Source organism: Heptranchias perlo (genome assembly GCF_035084215.1).
Source record: "Heptranchias perlo isolate sHepPer1 chromosome 15 unlocalized genomic scaffold, sHepPer1.hap1 SUPER_15_unloc_1, whole genome shotgun sequence".
NCBI classification, from domain to species: domain Eukaryota; kingdom Metazoa; phylum Chordata; class Chondrichthyes; order Hexanchiformes; family Hexanchidae; genus Heptranchias; species Heptranchias perlo.
Window position 1 is genome coordinate 1,583,772 of NW_027138214.1, and position 16,341 is coordinate 1,600,112.

At 48.7% G+C, this 16,341-nt stretch overlaps 1 protein-coding gene across 1 annotated transcript in view; it reads left to right on the forward strand.

The window, feature by feature from the left end:
* The window catches only part of btk (Bruton agammaglobulinemia tyrosine kinase), a 354,337-nt gene that overhangs the window by 202,950 nt on the left and 135,046 nt on the right, over window positions 1-16,341 (forward strand). The window contains 2 exon segments of the mRNA XM_067976821.1: window positions 6,109-6,237; window positions 9,801-9,874. Coding sequence (XP_067832922.1) covers window positions 6,109-6,237; window positions 9,801-9,874 — 203 coding nt within the window.

The following is a 16,341-nucleotide window of genomic DNA, read 5'->3' on the forward strand; positions in this document are numbered from 1 at the left end:
TAAAACAGAAATAGACAGTTTCCTAGAAGTAAAGGGAATTAGGGGTTATGGGGAGCGGGCAGGAAATTGGACATGAAGCTGAGTTCGGATCGGTCAATGCCCTGTGGGTGGCGGAGAGGGCCCAGGGGCTGTGTGGCCGGGTTCTGCTCCGACTTCTTGTGTTCTTTAGATTTGTGGTTGGGATCAGATCAGCCATGATCGTATTGAATGGCGGAGCAGGCTCGAGGGGCCGATTGGCCTACTCCTGCTCCAATTTCTTATGTTCTTATGTTCTTATGTTCTTGAGTCAGGAGGTGAGTCACTCGCCGCAGAATACCCAGCCTCTGACCTGCTCTTGTAGCCACAGTATTTATATGGCTGGTCCAGTAAAGTTTCTGGTCAATGGTGATCCCCAGGATGTTGATGGTGGGGGATTCAGCGATGGCAATGCCATTCAATGTCAAGGGGAGTTGGTTAGACTCTCTCTTGTTGGAGATGGTCATTGCCTGGCACTTGTCTGGCGTGAATGTTACTTGCTACTTATGAGCCCAAGCCTGGATGTTGTCCAGGTCTTGCTGCATGCGGGCTCGGACTGCTTCATTATTTGAGGGTTTGTGAATGGAACTGAACAGTGTGCAATCATCAGTGAACATCCCCATTTCTGACCTTATGATGGAGGGAAGGTCATTAATGAAGCAGCTGAAGATGGTTGGGCCGAGGACACTGCCCTGAGGAACTCCTGCAACAATGTCTTGGGGCTGAGATGATTGGCCTCCAACAACCACTACCATCTTCCTTTGTGCCAGGTATGACTCCAGCCACTGGAGAGTTTTCCCCTGATTCCCATTGATTTCACTTTTACTAGGGTTCCTTGGTGCCAATTTTACTCGGTCAAATGCTGCCTTGATGTCAAAGGCAGTCACTCTCACCTCACCTCTGGAATTCAGCTCTTTTGTCTATGTTTGGACCAAGGCTGTAATGAGGTCTGGAGCCGAGTGGTCCTGGCGGAACCCAAACTGAGCATCGGTGAGCAGGTTATTGGTGAGTAAGTGCTGCTTGATAGCACTGTCAACGACACCTTCCATCACTTTGCTGATGATTGAGAGTAGACTGAGGGGCGGTAATTGGCCGGATTGGATTTGTCCTTTTTGTGGACAGGACATACCTGGGCAATTTTCCACATTATCGGGGAGATGCCAGTGTTGTAGTTGTACTGGAACAGTTTGGCTCGAGGCGCTGCTAATTCTGGAGCACAAGTCTTCAGCACTACAGCCGGGATGTTGTCGGGGCCCATAGCCTTTGCTGTGTCCAGTGCACTCAGCCGTTTCTTGATATCACGTGGAGTGAATCGAATTGGCTGAAGACTGGCTTCTGTGATGGTGGGGATATCGGGAGGAGGCCGAGATGGATCATCCACTCGGCACTTCTGGCTGAAGATGGTTGCAAACGCTTCAGCCTTGTCTTTTGCGCTCAAGTGCTGGACTCCGCCATCATTGAGGATGGGGATGTTTGCAGAGCCTCCTCCTCCCGTTAGCTATTTAATTGTCCACCACAATTCACGACTGGATGTGGCAGGACTGCAGAGTTTTGATCTCGTTGTGGGATCGCTCGTCTCTGTCTATAGCATGTTGCTTCTGCTGTTTACCATGCATGTAGTCCTGAGTTGTAGCTTCACCAGGTTGGCACCTCATTTTGAGGTACGTCTGGTGCTGCTCCTGACATGCTCTTCTACACTCCTCATTGAACCAGGGTTGATCCCCTGGCTTGTTGGTAATGGTAGAGTGAGGAATATGCCGGGCCATGAGGTTACAGATTGTGTTGGAATACAATTCTGCTGCTGCTGATGGCCCACAGCGCCTCATGGATGCCCAGTTTTGAGCTGCTAGATCGGTTCTGAATCTATCCCATTTAGCACGGTGGTAGTGCCACACAACACGTTGGATGGTGTCTTCAGTGCGAAGACGGGACTTCGTCTCCACGAGGACTGTGCGGTGGTCACTCCTACCAATACTGTCATGGACAGATGCATCTGCGACAGGTAGATTGGTGAGGACGAGGTCACGTAAGTTTTCCCTCGTGTTGGTTCGCTCACCACCTTCCGCAGGCCCATTCTGGCAGCTGTGTCCTTCAGGACTTGGCCAGCTCGGTCAGGAGTGGTGCTACTGAGCCACTCTTGGTGATGGACATTGAAGTCCCCCACCCAGAGTACATTCTGTGCCCTTGCTACCCTCAGTGCTTCCTCCAAGTGGTGTTCAACATGGAGGAGGACTGATTCATCAGCTGAGGGAGGGCGGTAGGTGGTAATCAGCAGGAGGTTTCCTTGCCCATGTTTGACCTGATGCCATGAGATTTCATGGGGTCCAGAGTCAATGTTGAGGACTCCCAGGGCCACTCCCTCCTGACTGTATATCACTGTACCACCAACTCTGGTGGGTCTGTCCTGCCAGTGGGACAGGACATACCCAGGGATGGTGATGGAAGAGTCTGGGACGTTGGCTGAAAGATATGATTCTGTGAGTATGGCTATGTCAGGCTGTTGTTTGACTAGTCTGTGGGACAGCTCTCCCAATTTTGGCACAAGTCCCCAGATGTTAGTGAGGAGGACCTTGCAGGGTCGACTGGGCTTGGTGGTTTGCCTTTGTCGTGTCCGGTGCCTAGTGGTCCGATGCCGGGTGGTCCGTCCGGTTTTATTCTTATTATGACTTTTTTTAAGCGAGATTTTACAACTGAGTGGCTTGCTAGGCCATTTCAGAGGGCAATTAAGAATCAACCACATTGCTGTGGGTCTGGAGTCACATTCAGGCCAGACCGGGTAAGGACGGCAGGTTTCCTTCCCTAAAGGACATTCGTGACCCAGATGGGTTTTTATGACAATCCGATAGTTTCATGGCCACCATCAGTGATGCTCGTATTTTCATTCCAGATTTTATTTAATTAATTGAATTTAAATTCCCCAGCTGCCGTGGTCGGATTTGAATTCACGACTCCGGATTATTAGTCCAGTAACATAACCACTATGCTACCGTACCCAGTCTAATACCTGTGATAATCGGCAGTGTGTTAATCTATGTCATAATCGTCGGTGGGTTAATCTGTGTGATAATCAGCAGTGTGTTAATTTCTGTGATAATCGGCAGTGTGTTAATCTCTGTGATACTCGGCAGTGTTTTAATGTCTGTGATAATTAGCGGTGTGTTAATTTGTGTGATAATCGGCAGTGTGTTAATCTGTGTGATAATCGGCAGTGTGTTAATCTGTGTGATAATCAGCAGTGTGTTAATCTCTGTGATAATCAGCAGTGTGTTAATCTGTGTGATAATCGGCAGTGTGTTAATCTCTGTGATACTCGGCAGTGTTTTAATCTGTGTGATAATCGGCAGTGTGTTAATCTGTGTGATAATCGGTGGTGTGTTAATCTGTGTGATAATCGGCAGCGTGTTAATCTGTGTGATAATCGGTGGTGTGTTAATCTGTGTGATAATCGGCAGCGTGTTAATCTGTGTGATAATCGGTGGTGTGTTAATCTGTGTGATAATCAGCAGTGTGTTAATCTGTGTGATAATCGGTGGTGTGTTAATCTGTGTGATAATCGGCAGTGTGTTAATCTGTGTGATAATCGGTGGTGTGTTAATCTGTGTGATAATCAGCAGTGTGTTAATCTGTGTGATAATCGGCAGTGTGTTAATCTGTGTGATAATCCGCAGTGTGTTAATCTCTGTGATGATCAGCAGTGTGTTAATCTCTGTAATAATCGGCGGTGTGTTAACCTCTGTGATAATCAGCAGTGTGTTAATCTGTGTGATAATCGGCAGTGTGTTAATCTCTGTGATGATCAGCAGTGTGTTAATCTGTGTGATAATCGGCAGTGTGTTAATCTCTGTGATAATCTGCAGTCTGTTAATCTCTGTGATAATCGGCAGTGTGTTAATCTGTGTGATAATCCGCAGTGTGTTAATCTCTGTGATGATCAGCAGTGTGTTAATCTCTGTAATAATCGGCGGTGTGTTAACCTCTGTGATAATCAGCAGTGTGTTAATCTGTGTGATAATCCGCAGTGTGTTAATCTCTGTGATGATCAGCAGTGTGTTAATCTCTGTAATAATCGGCGGTGTGTTAACCTCTGTGATAATCAGCAGTGTATTAATCTGTGTGATAATCGGCAGTGTTTTAATCTCTGTGATAATCGGCAGTGTGTTAATCTGTGTGTTAATCGGCAGTGTGTTAATCTGTGTGATAATCGGCAGTGTGTTAATCTGTGTGATAATCGGCCGTTTGTTAATCTCGATGATAATCGGCAGTGTGTTAATCTCTGTGATAATCATCAGTGTGTTAATCTCTGTGACAATCGGCAGTGTTTTAATGTCTGTGACATTCAGCAGTGTGTTAATCTGTGTGATAATCCGCAGTGTGTTAATCTCTCTGATAATCGACAGTGTTTTAATGTCTGTGATATTCAGCAGTGTGTTAATCTGTGTGATAATCAGCAGTGTGGTAATCTGTGTGATAATCGGCAGTGTGTTAATCTGTGTGATAATCGGCAGTGTGTTAATCTGTGTGATAATCGGCAGTGTGTTAATCTGTGTGATAATCGGCTGTGTGTTAATCTGTGTGATAATCGGCAGTGTGTTAATCTGTGTGATAATTGGCAGTGTTTTAATCTGTGTGATAATCGGCAGTGTGTTAATCTGTGTGATAATCGGCTGTGTGTTAATCTGTGTGATAATCGGCAGTGTGTTAATCTGTGTGATAATCGGCTGTGTGTTAATCTGTGTGATAATCGGCAGTGCTTTAATCTCTGTGATAATCGGCAGTGTGTTAATCTGTGCGATAATCGACACTGTGTTAATCTGTGTGATAATCAGCAGTGTGTTAATCTCTGATAATTGGCAGTGCTTTAATCTCTGTGATAATCGGCAGTGTGTTAATCTGTGTGATAATCGACACTGTGTTAATCTGTGTGATAATCAGCAGTGTGTTAATCTCTGATAATTGGCAGTGCTTTAATCTCTGTGATAATCGGCAGTGTGTTAATCTGTGTGATAATCGACGCTGTGTTAATCTGTGTGATAATCGGCAGTGTGTTAATCTGTGTGATAATTGGCAGTGTGTTTATCTCTGTGATAATTGGCAGTGTGTTCATCTCTGATAATCAGCAGTGTGTTAATCTCTATGATAATCGGCAGTGTTTTCGTCTCTGTGATAATCGGCAGCGTATTAATCTGTGTGATAATCGGCGGTGTGTTAATCTGTGTGATAATCGGCGGTGTGTTAATCTCTATGATAAATGGCAGTGTGTTAATCTGTGTGATAATCGGCAGCTTGTTATTCTGTGTGATAATCGGCAGTGTGTTAATCTGTGTGATAATCGGCAGTGTGTTAATCTGTGTGATAATCGGCAGTGTGTTAATCTGTGTGATAATCGGCAGTGTGTTAATCTGTGTAATAATCGGAAGTGTGTTAATCTCTCTGATAATTGGCAGTGTGTTTATCTCTGTGATAAACAGCAGCGTATTAATCTGTGTGATAATCGGCAGTGTGTTAATCAGTGTGATAATCGGCGGTGTGTTAATCTCTATGATAAATGGCAGTGTGTTAATCTGTGTGATAATCGGCAGCTTGTTATTCTGTGTGATAATCGGCAGTGTGTTAATCTCTGTGATAATCGGCAGCGTATTAATCTGTGTGATAATCGGCAGTGTGTTAATCTGTGTGATAATCGGCAGCGTATTAATCTGTGTGATAATCGGCAGTGTGTTAATCTCTGTGATAATCGGCAGCGTGTTAATCTCTGTTCATCGGCAGTGTGTTAATCTCTGTGATAATCGCCAGTGTGTTAATCTGTGTGATAATCGGCAGTGTGTTAATCTGTGTGATAATCGGCAGTGTGTTAATCTCTGTGATAATCGGCAGCGTATTAATCTGTGTGATCATTGGCAGTGTGTTAATCTCTGTGATAATCGGCAGTGTGTTAATCTCTGTGATAATCGGCAGTGTGTTAATCTCTGTGATAATCGGCAGTGTTTTAATCTCTGTGATAATTGGCATTGTGTTAATCTGTGTGATAACTGGGGTGTTTGATCATTTCATCTGCCTTATCTTGTGCTGATTTTATTTTTTTGTCTTTTTCAGGGATCCGATTCAACCAGGAGCTGCTGCAGAAATACCACCCGTGTTTTTGGATGGAGGGAGAATGGTTTTGCTGCCAACAATTGGCTAAAACTGCCCCAGGGTGTCGTGTCATCCAGTCCATCAATTCCTGTGAGTATCTTTTGTTTGTACAATTTTTGGGCAGTATTTCGCCTTCGTCTGCTGCAGCTCTGACTCTCAACGGTGTACGCCTCCATCATCAGCACCAGCCCTTTCTCAGGGAGCCGAATCCATGTCGCTCGACCGTGAGTGTCAGAGGGCTACTTGACTGTGAGCGGCATCACCCTCAAGCCCGATCCTGTCCTCATGACTTAAGCAAGTATGAGCAGAAGTGGGCGCTCTAGCCTGATTTCCCGCCTCCCTCACATGAGGCGGTGGGGGGAGGACGGGGCTCTGAGACCAGATGTTGTTCCCTCAGCTGCTGCCCAAAATTCTGTGGGCCGATTACTGGCAGCTGCCAGTCTGCGTGTCACCACATCACAGTGTTTTGTGCATTCGTGCCTCGAGCCACCAGAGGTGCTTCACCTGCCATGATTAGCGTCAGAATAATGTCTCGACTGGTGGCCCAGGGCCTAGTGGGTGGAGTGTGAGGATTCCTTTACACTGTGTGCCCATTCAGGAGGAGATGCCAGCGCTTCGCACTGTGACAGGCGTGTGCTGCATCAGCGCACTGCAGAGAGGCTCTGAGCTGAGGGGAGGGAGGTGCCAGGGAGCGGCAGATGGGCAATCGATTGGCCATCTATGGAGCTCCTCGGTGGCTCTGAGTGCCATTCAGGCTGGCAAAGCCTCTCAGTGAAGTGCGAGCATAGGAGCTTGAGGCAGCAGAAGGTCGTGAGTTCAAGTCCCTCTCCAGAGACTTGAGCCCCAAATCCAGGCCGATACTGCAGTGCAGTACTGAGGGAGCTCTTCTTCGAAATAGTGGCCGTGGGATCTTTTGCATTCACTTGGGATGCAGATGGGATCTCGGTTTAATGCCTCATCCGAAAGACGACTGTGGTAATGACATTATCGTTGTATTATGTGACTACCAGGATGGTAAAAGGCCAATTAGATGGACCTTGGTCTTTTATCGTCCAACAACTCCAATGTTCCTATCTATGAACCAGCAGAATAGGCAAATGGGACCTCGGTTTACTCCTTGCCTGATAGAGCATCCCTCCCTCAGTACTGACCCTCCGACAGTGCAGCGCTCCCTCAACACTGACCCTCCGACAGTGCAGTTTTCTCTCATTACTGACCCTCCGACAGTGCAGCGCTCTCTCAGTACTGACCCTCCGACAGTGCAGCGTTCCCTCAGTACTGACCCTCCGACAGTGCAGCGCTCCCTCAGGACTGCCCCTCCGACAGTGCAGCGCTCCCTCAGTACTGACCCTCCGACAGTGCAGCGCTCCCTCAGTACTGACCCTCCGACAGTGCAGCGCTCCCTCAGCACTGACCCTCCGACAGTGCAGTTTTCTCTCATTACTGACCCTCCGACAGTGCAGCGCTCTCTCAGTACTGACCCTCCGACAGTGCAGCGTTCCCTCAGTACTGACCCTCCGACAGTGCAGCGCTCCCTCAGGACTGCCCCTCCGACAGTGCAGCGCTCCCTCAGTACTGACCCTCCGACAGTGCAGCGCTCCCTCAGTACTGACCCTCCGACAGTGCAGCGTCCCCTCAGTACTGACCCTCCGACAGTGCAGCGCTCCCTCAGTACTGACCCTCCGACAGTGCAGCGCTCCCTCAGTACTGACCCTCCGACAGTGCAGCGCTCCCTCAGTACTGACCCTCCGAAAGTGCAGCGCTCCCTCAGTACTGACCCTCCGACAGTGCAGCGTCCCCTCAGTACTGACCCTCCGACAGTGCAGCGCTCCCTCAGTACTGACCCTCCGACAGTGCAGCGCTCCCTCAGTACTGACCCTCCGACAGTGCAGCGCTCCCTCAGTACTGACCCTCCGACAGTGCAGCGCTCCCTCAGTACTGACCCTCCGACAGTGCAGCGCTCCCTCAGTACTGACCCTCCGACAGTGCAGCGCTCCCTCAGTACTGACCCTCCGACAGTGCAGCGCTCCCTCAGTACTGACCCTCCGACAGTGCAGCGCTCCCTCAGTACTGACCCTCCGACAGTGCAGCGCTCCCTCAGTACTGACCCTCCGACAGTGCAGCGCTCCCTCAGTACTGACCCTCCGACAGTGCAGCGCTCCCTCAGTACTGACCCTCCGACAGTGCAGCGCTCCCTCAGTACTGACCCTCCGACAGTGCAGCGCTCCCTCAGTACTGACCCTCCGACAGTGCAGCGCTCCCTCAGTACTGACCCTCCGACAGTGCAGCGCTCCCTCAGTACTGACCCTCCGACAGTGCAGCGCTCCCTCAGTACTGACCCTCCGACAGTGCAGCGCTCCCTCAGTACTGACCCTCCGACAGTGCAGCGCTCCCTCAGTACTGACCCTCCGACAGTGCAGCGCTCCCTCAGTACTGACCCTCCGACAGTGCAGCGCTCCCTCAGTACTGACCCTCCGACAGTGCAGCGCTCCCTCAGTACTGACCCTCCGACAGTGCAGCGCTCCCTCAGTACTGACCCTCCGACAGTGCAGCGCTCCCTCAGTACTGACCCTCCGACAGTGCAGCGCTCCCTCAGTACTGACCCTCCGACAGTGCAGCGCTCCCTCAGTACTGACACTCCGACAGTGCAGCGCTCCCTCAGTACTGACCCTCCGACAGTACAGCGCTCCCTCAGTACTGACCCTCCGACAGTGCAGCGCTCCCTCAGTACTGACCCTCCGACAGTGCAGCGCTCCCTCAGTACTGACCCTCCGACAGTGCAGCGCTCCCTCAGTACTGACCCTCCGAATGTGCAGCGCTCCCTCAGTACTGACCCTCCGACAGTGCAGCGCTCCCTCAGTACTGACCCTCCGACAATGCAGCGCTCCCTCAGTACTGACCCTCCGAAAGTGCAGCGCTCCCTCAGTACTGACCCTCCGACAGTGCAGCGCTCCCTCAGTACTGACCCTCCGACAATGCAGCGCTCCCTCAGTACTGACCCTCCGACAGTACAGCGCTCCCTCAGTACTGCCCCTCCGACAGTGCAGCGCTCCCTCAGTACTGACCCTCCGACAGTGCAGCGCTCCCTCAGTACTGACCCTCCGACAGTGCAGCGCTCCCTCAGTACTGACCCTCCGACAGTGCAGCGCTCCCTCAGTACTGACCCTCCGACAGTGCAGCGCTCCCTCAGTACTGACCCTCCGACAGTGCAGCACTCCCTCAGTACTGACCCTCCGACAGTGCAGCGCTCCCTCAGTACTGACCCTCCGACAGTGCAGCACTCCCTCAGTACTGACCCTCCGACAGTGCAGCACTCCCTCAGTACTGACCCTCCGACAGTGCAGCACTCCCTCAGTACTGACCCTCCGACAGTGCAGCGCTCCCTCAGTACTGACCCTCCGACAGTGCAGCGCTCCCTCAGTACTGACCCTCCGACAGTGCAGCACTCCCTCAGTACTACAGACAGGTAGTCAAGTCTCGGACTTGGACTTGAACCTCTCACCTTAGGATTCAGAGGTGAGAGTGCTACCAACTGAGCCAAGCTAACACATGTACTCTGCAGGACTGTGTACACTATACGTAGGTTGGAAGTGAAGGAGCATTTCAGGAAAGGAAAGGAATGAAGGAATAATTTGAAAATATTTTGACTGCAGTTCCTTCATCAGGGAATTCCCGGCGAAAATCCAGGAAACCACTTCCTCCAACTCCAGTCGAAGAACAACAACAGGTAAGTGGCCTGGCGGCACCACACCTCGCGACGTTCTCATCCTCACCCTCTCGGACTCTCTCTCACTCCCTCACTCTCTGTCACTCTCTCACACTCTCTCACACTCTCTCACACTCTCTGTGTGTGTCTCTCTCACACACTCTCTCACTCACACTCTCTCACACTCTCTCTCACTCTCTCACACTCTCTCACACTCTCTGTGTGTGTCTCTCTCACACACTCTCTCACTCACACTCTCTCACACTCTCTCTCACTCTCTCACACTCTCTCACACTCTCTGTGTGTGTCTCTCTCACACACTCTCTCACTCACACTCTCTCACACTCTCTCTCACTCTCTCACACTCTCTCACACTCTCTGTGTGTGTCTCTCTCACACACTCTCTGTCACACTCCCTCACACTCTCTCTCACTCCCTCACACTCTCTCACACTCTGTGTGTCTCTCTCTCACACACTCTCTCTCACTCTCTCTCACTCTCTCTCTCTCACACTCTCTCACACTCTCTCACACTCTCACACACTCTCTCTCACTCTCTCTCACTCCCTCACACTCTCTCACACTCTGTGTGTCTCTCTCTCACACACTCTCTCTCACTCTCTCTCTCACACTCTCTCACACTCTCTCACACTCTCTCTCACTCTCTCACACTCTCTCACACTCTCTCACACTCTCTGTGTGTGTCTCTCTCACACACTCTCTCTCTCACACTCTCTCACACTCTCTCACACTCTCTCTCACTCTCTCACACTCTCTGTGTGTGTCTCTCTCACACACTCTCTCACTCACACTCTGCCTCTTGATCTCACTCTCTGTCACACTCTCTCTCACTCTCTCTCACTCCCTCACACTCTCTCACACTCTGTGTGTCTCTCTCTCACACACTCTCTCTCACTCTCTCTCTCACACTCTCTCACACTCTCTCACTCTGTGTGTCTCTCCCTCACTCTCACTCACACTCTGCCTCTTGATCTCACTCTCTGTCACACTCTCTCTCACTCTCTCTCACTCCCTCACACTCCCTCACACTCCCTCACACTCTCTCACACTCTCTCACACTCTCTCACTCTGTGTGTCTCTCTCTCACTCTCACTCACACTCTGCCTCTTGATCTCACTCTCTCTCACACTCTGCCGCTTGATCTCACTCTCTCTCTTTCACTCTCTCTCTCACACTCTGCCGCTTGATCACACTCTCTCTCACACTCTGCCGCTTGATCACACTCTCTCTCACACTCTGCCTCTTGATCACACTCTCTCTCTTTCACTCTCTCTCTCACACTCTGCCTCTTGATCTCACTCTCTCTCACACTCTGCCTCTTGATCCCACTCTCTCTCTTTCACTCTCTCTCTCACACTCTGCCTCTTGATCTCACTCTCTCTCACACTCTGCCTCTTGATCACACTCTCTCTCTTTCACTCTCTCTCTCACACTCTGCCGCTTGATCACACTCTCTCTCACACTCTGCCGCTTGATCACTCTCTCTCTCACACTCTGCCGCTTGATCACACTCTCTCTCACACTCTGCCTCTTGATCACACTCTCTCTCTTTCACTCTCTCTCTCACACTCTGCCTCTTGATCTCACTCTCTCTCACACTCTGCCTCTTGATCACACTCTCTCTCTTTCACTCTCTCTCTCACACTCTGCCGCTTGATCTCACTCTCTCTCACACTCTGCCTCTTGATCACACTCTCTCTCACACTCTGCCGCTTGATCACACTCTCTCTCACACTCTGCCTCTTGATCACACTCTCTCTCTTTCACTCTCTCTCTCACACTCTGCCGCTTGATCTCACTCTCTCTCACACTCTGCCTCTTGATCACACTCTCTCTCACACTCTGCCGCTTGATCACACTCTCTCTCACACTCTGCCTCTTGATCACACTCTCTCTCTTTCACTCTCTCTCTCACACTCTGCCGCTTGATCACACTCTCTCTCACACTCTGCCGCTTGATCACACTCTCTCTCACACTCTGCCTCTTGATCACACTCTCTCTCTTTCACTCTCTCTCTCACACTCTGCCTCTTGATCTCACTCTCTCTCACACTCTGCCGCTTGATCTCACTCTCTCTCTTTCACTCTCTCTCTCACACTCTGCCTCTTGATCTCACTCTCTCTCACACTCTGCCGCTTGATCTCACTCTCTCTCTTTCACTCTCTCTCACACTCTGCCTCTTGATCTCACTCTCTCTCTCACACTCTGTCTCTCTCTCTCACGCTCTCTCTCACACTCTGTCTCTCTCTCTCACTCTCTCTCACACTCTGCCTCTTGATCTCACTCGCTTTTTCTCAGTTTCCCTCTCTGCCTCTCTGTTTGTCTCTGTCTGTCTCTCTGTGTCTGTCCCTCTGTCTGTCTCGCTCTGTCTCTCTCTGTGTCTGTCTTTCTGCCTATCTCTCTCTGTCTGTTTATCTCTCTCTGTCTCGCTCTCATTCTGTCTCTCTCGGGCTCTCTGTCTGTTTATCTCTCTCTCTCTCTCACTCCTTTTCTCTCTCTCTCTGTCTGTCTCTCCCACTCTCTGTTTTTCTTACTGTCTCTCTCTCCCTCTGTTTCTCTCTCTGTCTCTCTTTGCCTCAGTTTCTCTCTCTATCTTTCTGTCCCTCTCTGTCTCTGTGTGCCTATCTTTCTCTTTGCCTCTGTCTCCCTCTATCTTTTTTTCTCTCTGTCTCTCTCTCTCTCTGATTCTGTCCGTCTCCCTGTCTCTCTCTCTCTCTGGCTCTCTCTGTCTCTCTCTCTCTGTCTCTCTCTCTCTCTGTCTCTCTCTCTGATTCTGTCTGTCTCTCAACCTCTCTCTCTGGCTCACTCTCTCTGTCTCTCCATCACTCTCTCTCTCTCTGACTCTCCCTTTCCCACTCTCTTTGCTGCAGTCTCTCGCTCTCTATCTGTGTTTATCTCCCTCTCTATCCCTGTGTTTATCTCTCTCTCTCTCTATCCCTGTGTTTATCTCTCTCTCTCTATCCCTGTGTTTATCTCTCTCTCTCTCTCTATCCCTGTGTTTATCTCTCTCTCTCAATCCCTGTGATTATCTCTCTCTCTATCCCTGTGTTTATCTCTCTCTCTATCCCCGTGTTTATCTCCCTCTCTCTCCCTCTATCCCTGTGTTTATCTCTCTCTCTCTCTCTATCCCTGTGTTTATCTCTCTCTCTCTCTCTCTCTCTCTCCCTCTCTATCCCAGTTTTTATCTCTCTCACTCTCTATCTATCCCTGTGTTTATCTCTCTCTCTCTATCCCTGTGTTTATCTCTCTCTCTATCCCTGTGTTTATCTCTCTCTCTCTATCCCTGTGTTTATCTCTCTCTATCTCTCCCTCTATATTCCTGTGTTTATCTCTCTCTCTCTCTATCCCTGTGTTTATCTCTCTCTCTCTCTCTCTCCCTCTCTATCCCAGTTTTTATCTCTCTCACTCTCTATCTATCCCTGTGTTTATCTCTCTCTCTCTTTCTATCCCTGTGTTTATCTCTCTCTCTATCCCTGTGTTTAACTCTCTCTCTATCCCTGTGTTTATCTCTCTCTCTCTATCCCTGTGTTTATCTCTCTCTATCTCTATCTATCCCTGTGTTTATCTCTCTCTCTCTCTCTCCCTCTCCCTGTGTTTATCTCTCTCTCTCTCTATCCCTGTGTTTATCTCTCTCTCTCTCTATCCCTGTGTTTAACTCTCTCTCTATCCCTGTGTTTAACTCTCTCTCTATCCCTGTGTTTATCTCTCTCTCTCTCTCTCTCTCCCTGTGTTTATTTCTCTCTCTCTCTATCCCTGTGTTTATCTCTCTCTCTCTCTATCCCTGTGTTTATCTCTCTCTATCCCTGTGTTTAACTCACTCTCTATCCCTGTGTTTATCTCTCTCTCACTCTATACCTGTGTTTATCTCTCTCTCTCTCTCTCTATCCCTGTGTTTATCTCTCTCTCTCTCTCGATCCCTGTGTTTATCTCTCTGTCTCTCTCTATCCCTGTGTTTATCTCTCTCTCTCTATCCCTGTTTTTATCTCTCTCTCTATCCCCGTGTTTATCTCTCTCTCTCTCTCTATCCCTGTGTTTAACTCTCTCTCTCGATCCCTGTGTTTATCTCTCTCTCTCTATCCCTGTGTTTAACTCTCTCTCTCTATCCCTGTGTTTATCTCTCTCTCTCTATCTCTCTCTCCATATTCCTGTGTTTATCTCTCTCTCTCTCCCTCTATCCCTGTGTTTATCTCTCTCTCACTCTCTATCCCTTTGTTTATCTCTCTCTCCCTCCCTCTCTATCCCTGTGTTTATCTCTCTCTCTCTCTATCTATCCCTGTGTTTATCTCTCTCTCTCTCAATCCGTGTTTATCTCTCTCTCTCTCTATCCCTGTGTTTATCTCTCTCTCTCTCCCTGTGTTTACCTCTCTCTCTCTCTCTCTCTATCCCTCTGTTTATCTCTCTCTCTATCCCTGTGTTTATCGATCTCTCTCTCTATCCCTGTGTTTAACTCTCTCTCTCTCTCTATCCCTGTGTTTATCTCTCTCTCTCTCTCTCTCTCTCTATCCCTGTGTTTAACTCTCTCTCTCTCTCTATCACCGTGTTTATCTCTCTCTCTCTCTATCCCTGTGTTTAACTCTCTCTCTCGATCCCTGTGTTTATCTCTCTCTCTCTATCCCTGTGTTTAACTCTCTCTCTCTATCCCTGTGTTTATCTCTCTCTCTCTATCTCTCTCTCCATATTCCTGTGTTTATCTCTCTCTCTCTCCCTCTATCCCTGTGTTTATCTCTCTCTCACTCTCTATCCCTTTGTTTATCTCTCTCTCTCTCCCTCTCTATCCCTGTGTTTATCTCTCTCTCTCTCTATCTATCCCTGTGTTTATCTCTCTCTCTCTCTCTCCCTCTCCCTGTGTTTATCTCTCTCTCTCTCTCTCTATCCCTGTGTTTATCTCTCTCTCTCTCTATCCCTGTGTTTAACTCTCTCTCTATCCCTGTGTTTAACTCTCTCTCTGTCCCTGTGTTTATCTCTCTCTCTCTCTCTCCCGGTGTTTATTTCTCTCTCTCTCTATCCCTGTGTTTATCTCTCTCTCTCTCTATCCCTGTGTTTATCTCTCTCTCTCTATCCCTGTGTTTAACTCTCTCTCTATCCCTGTGTTTATCTCTCTCTCACTCTATCCCTGTGTTTATCTCTCTCTCTCTCTCTCTCTCTCTATCCCTGTGTTTATCTCTCTCTCTCTCTATCCCTGTGTTTATCTCTCTCTCTCGATCCCTGTGTTTATCTCTCTGTCTCTCTCTATCCCTGTGTTTATCTCTCTCTCTCTATCCCTGTTTTTATCTCTCTCTCTATCCCCGTGTTTATCTCTCTCTCTCTCTCTATCCCTGTGTTTAACTCTCTCTCTCGATCCCTGTGTTTATCTCTCTCTCTCTATCCCTGTGTTTAACTCTCTCTCTCTATCCCTGTGTTTATCTCTCTCTCTCTATCTCTCTCTCCATATTCCTGTGTTTATCTCTCTCTCTCTCCCTCTATCCCTGTGTTTATCTCTCTCTCACTCTCTATCCCTTTGTTTATCTCTCTCTCTCTCCCTCTCTATCCCTGTGTTTATCTCTCTCTCTCTCTATCTATCCCTGTGTTTATCTCTCTCTCTCTCAATCCGTGTTTATCTCTCTCTCTCTCTATCCCTGTGTTTATCTCTCTCTCTCTCCCTGTGTTTACCTCTCTCTCTCTCTCTCTCTATCCCTCTGTTTATCTCTCTCTCTATCCCTGTGTTTATCGATCTCTCTCTCTATCCCTGTGTTCAACTCTCTCTCTCGATCCCTGTGTTTATCTCTCTCTCTCTATCCCTGTGTTTAACTCTCTCTCTCTATCCCTGTGCTTATCTCTCTCTCTCTATCTCTCTCTCCATATTCCTGTGTTTATCTCTCTCTCTCTCCCTCTATCCCTGTGTTTATCTCTCTCTCACTCTCTATCCCTTTGTTTATCTCTCTCTCTCTCCCTTTCTATCCCTGTGTTTATCTCTCTCTCTCTCTATCTATCCCTGTGTTTATCTCTCTCTCTCTCAATCCGTGTTTATCTCTCTCTCTCTCTATCCCTGTGTTTATCTCTCTCTCTCTCCCTGTGTTTACCTCTCTCTCTCTCTCTCTATCCCTCTGTTTATCTCTCTCTCTATCCCTGTGTTTATCTCTCTCTCACTCTCTATCCCTTTGTTTATCTCTCTCTCTCTCCCTCTCTATCCCTGTGTTTATCTCTCTCTCTCTCTATCTATCCCTGTGTTTATCTCTCTCTCTCTCAATCCGTGTTTATCTCTCTCTCTATCCCTGTGTTTATCTCTCTCTCTCTCCCTGTGTTTACCTCTCTCTCTCTCTCTCTATCCCTCTGTTTATCTCTCTCTCTATCCCTGTGTTTATCGATCTCTCTCTCTATCCCTGTGTTTAACTCTCTCTCTCTCTCTATCCCTGTGTTTAACTCTCTCTCTATCCCTGTGTTTAACTCTCTCTCTATCCCTGTGTTTATCTCTCTCTCTCTCTCTCCCT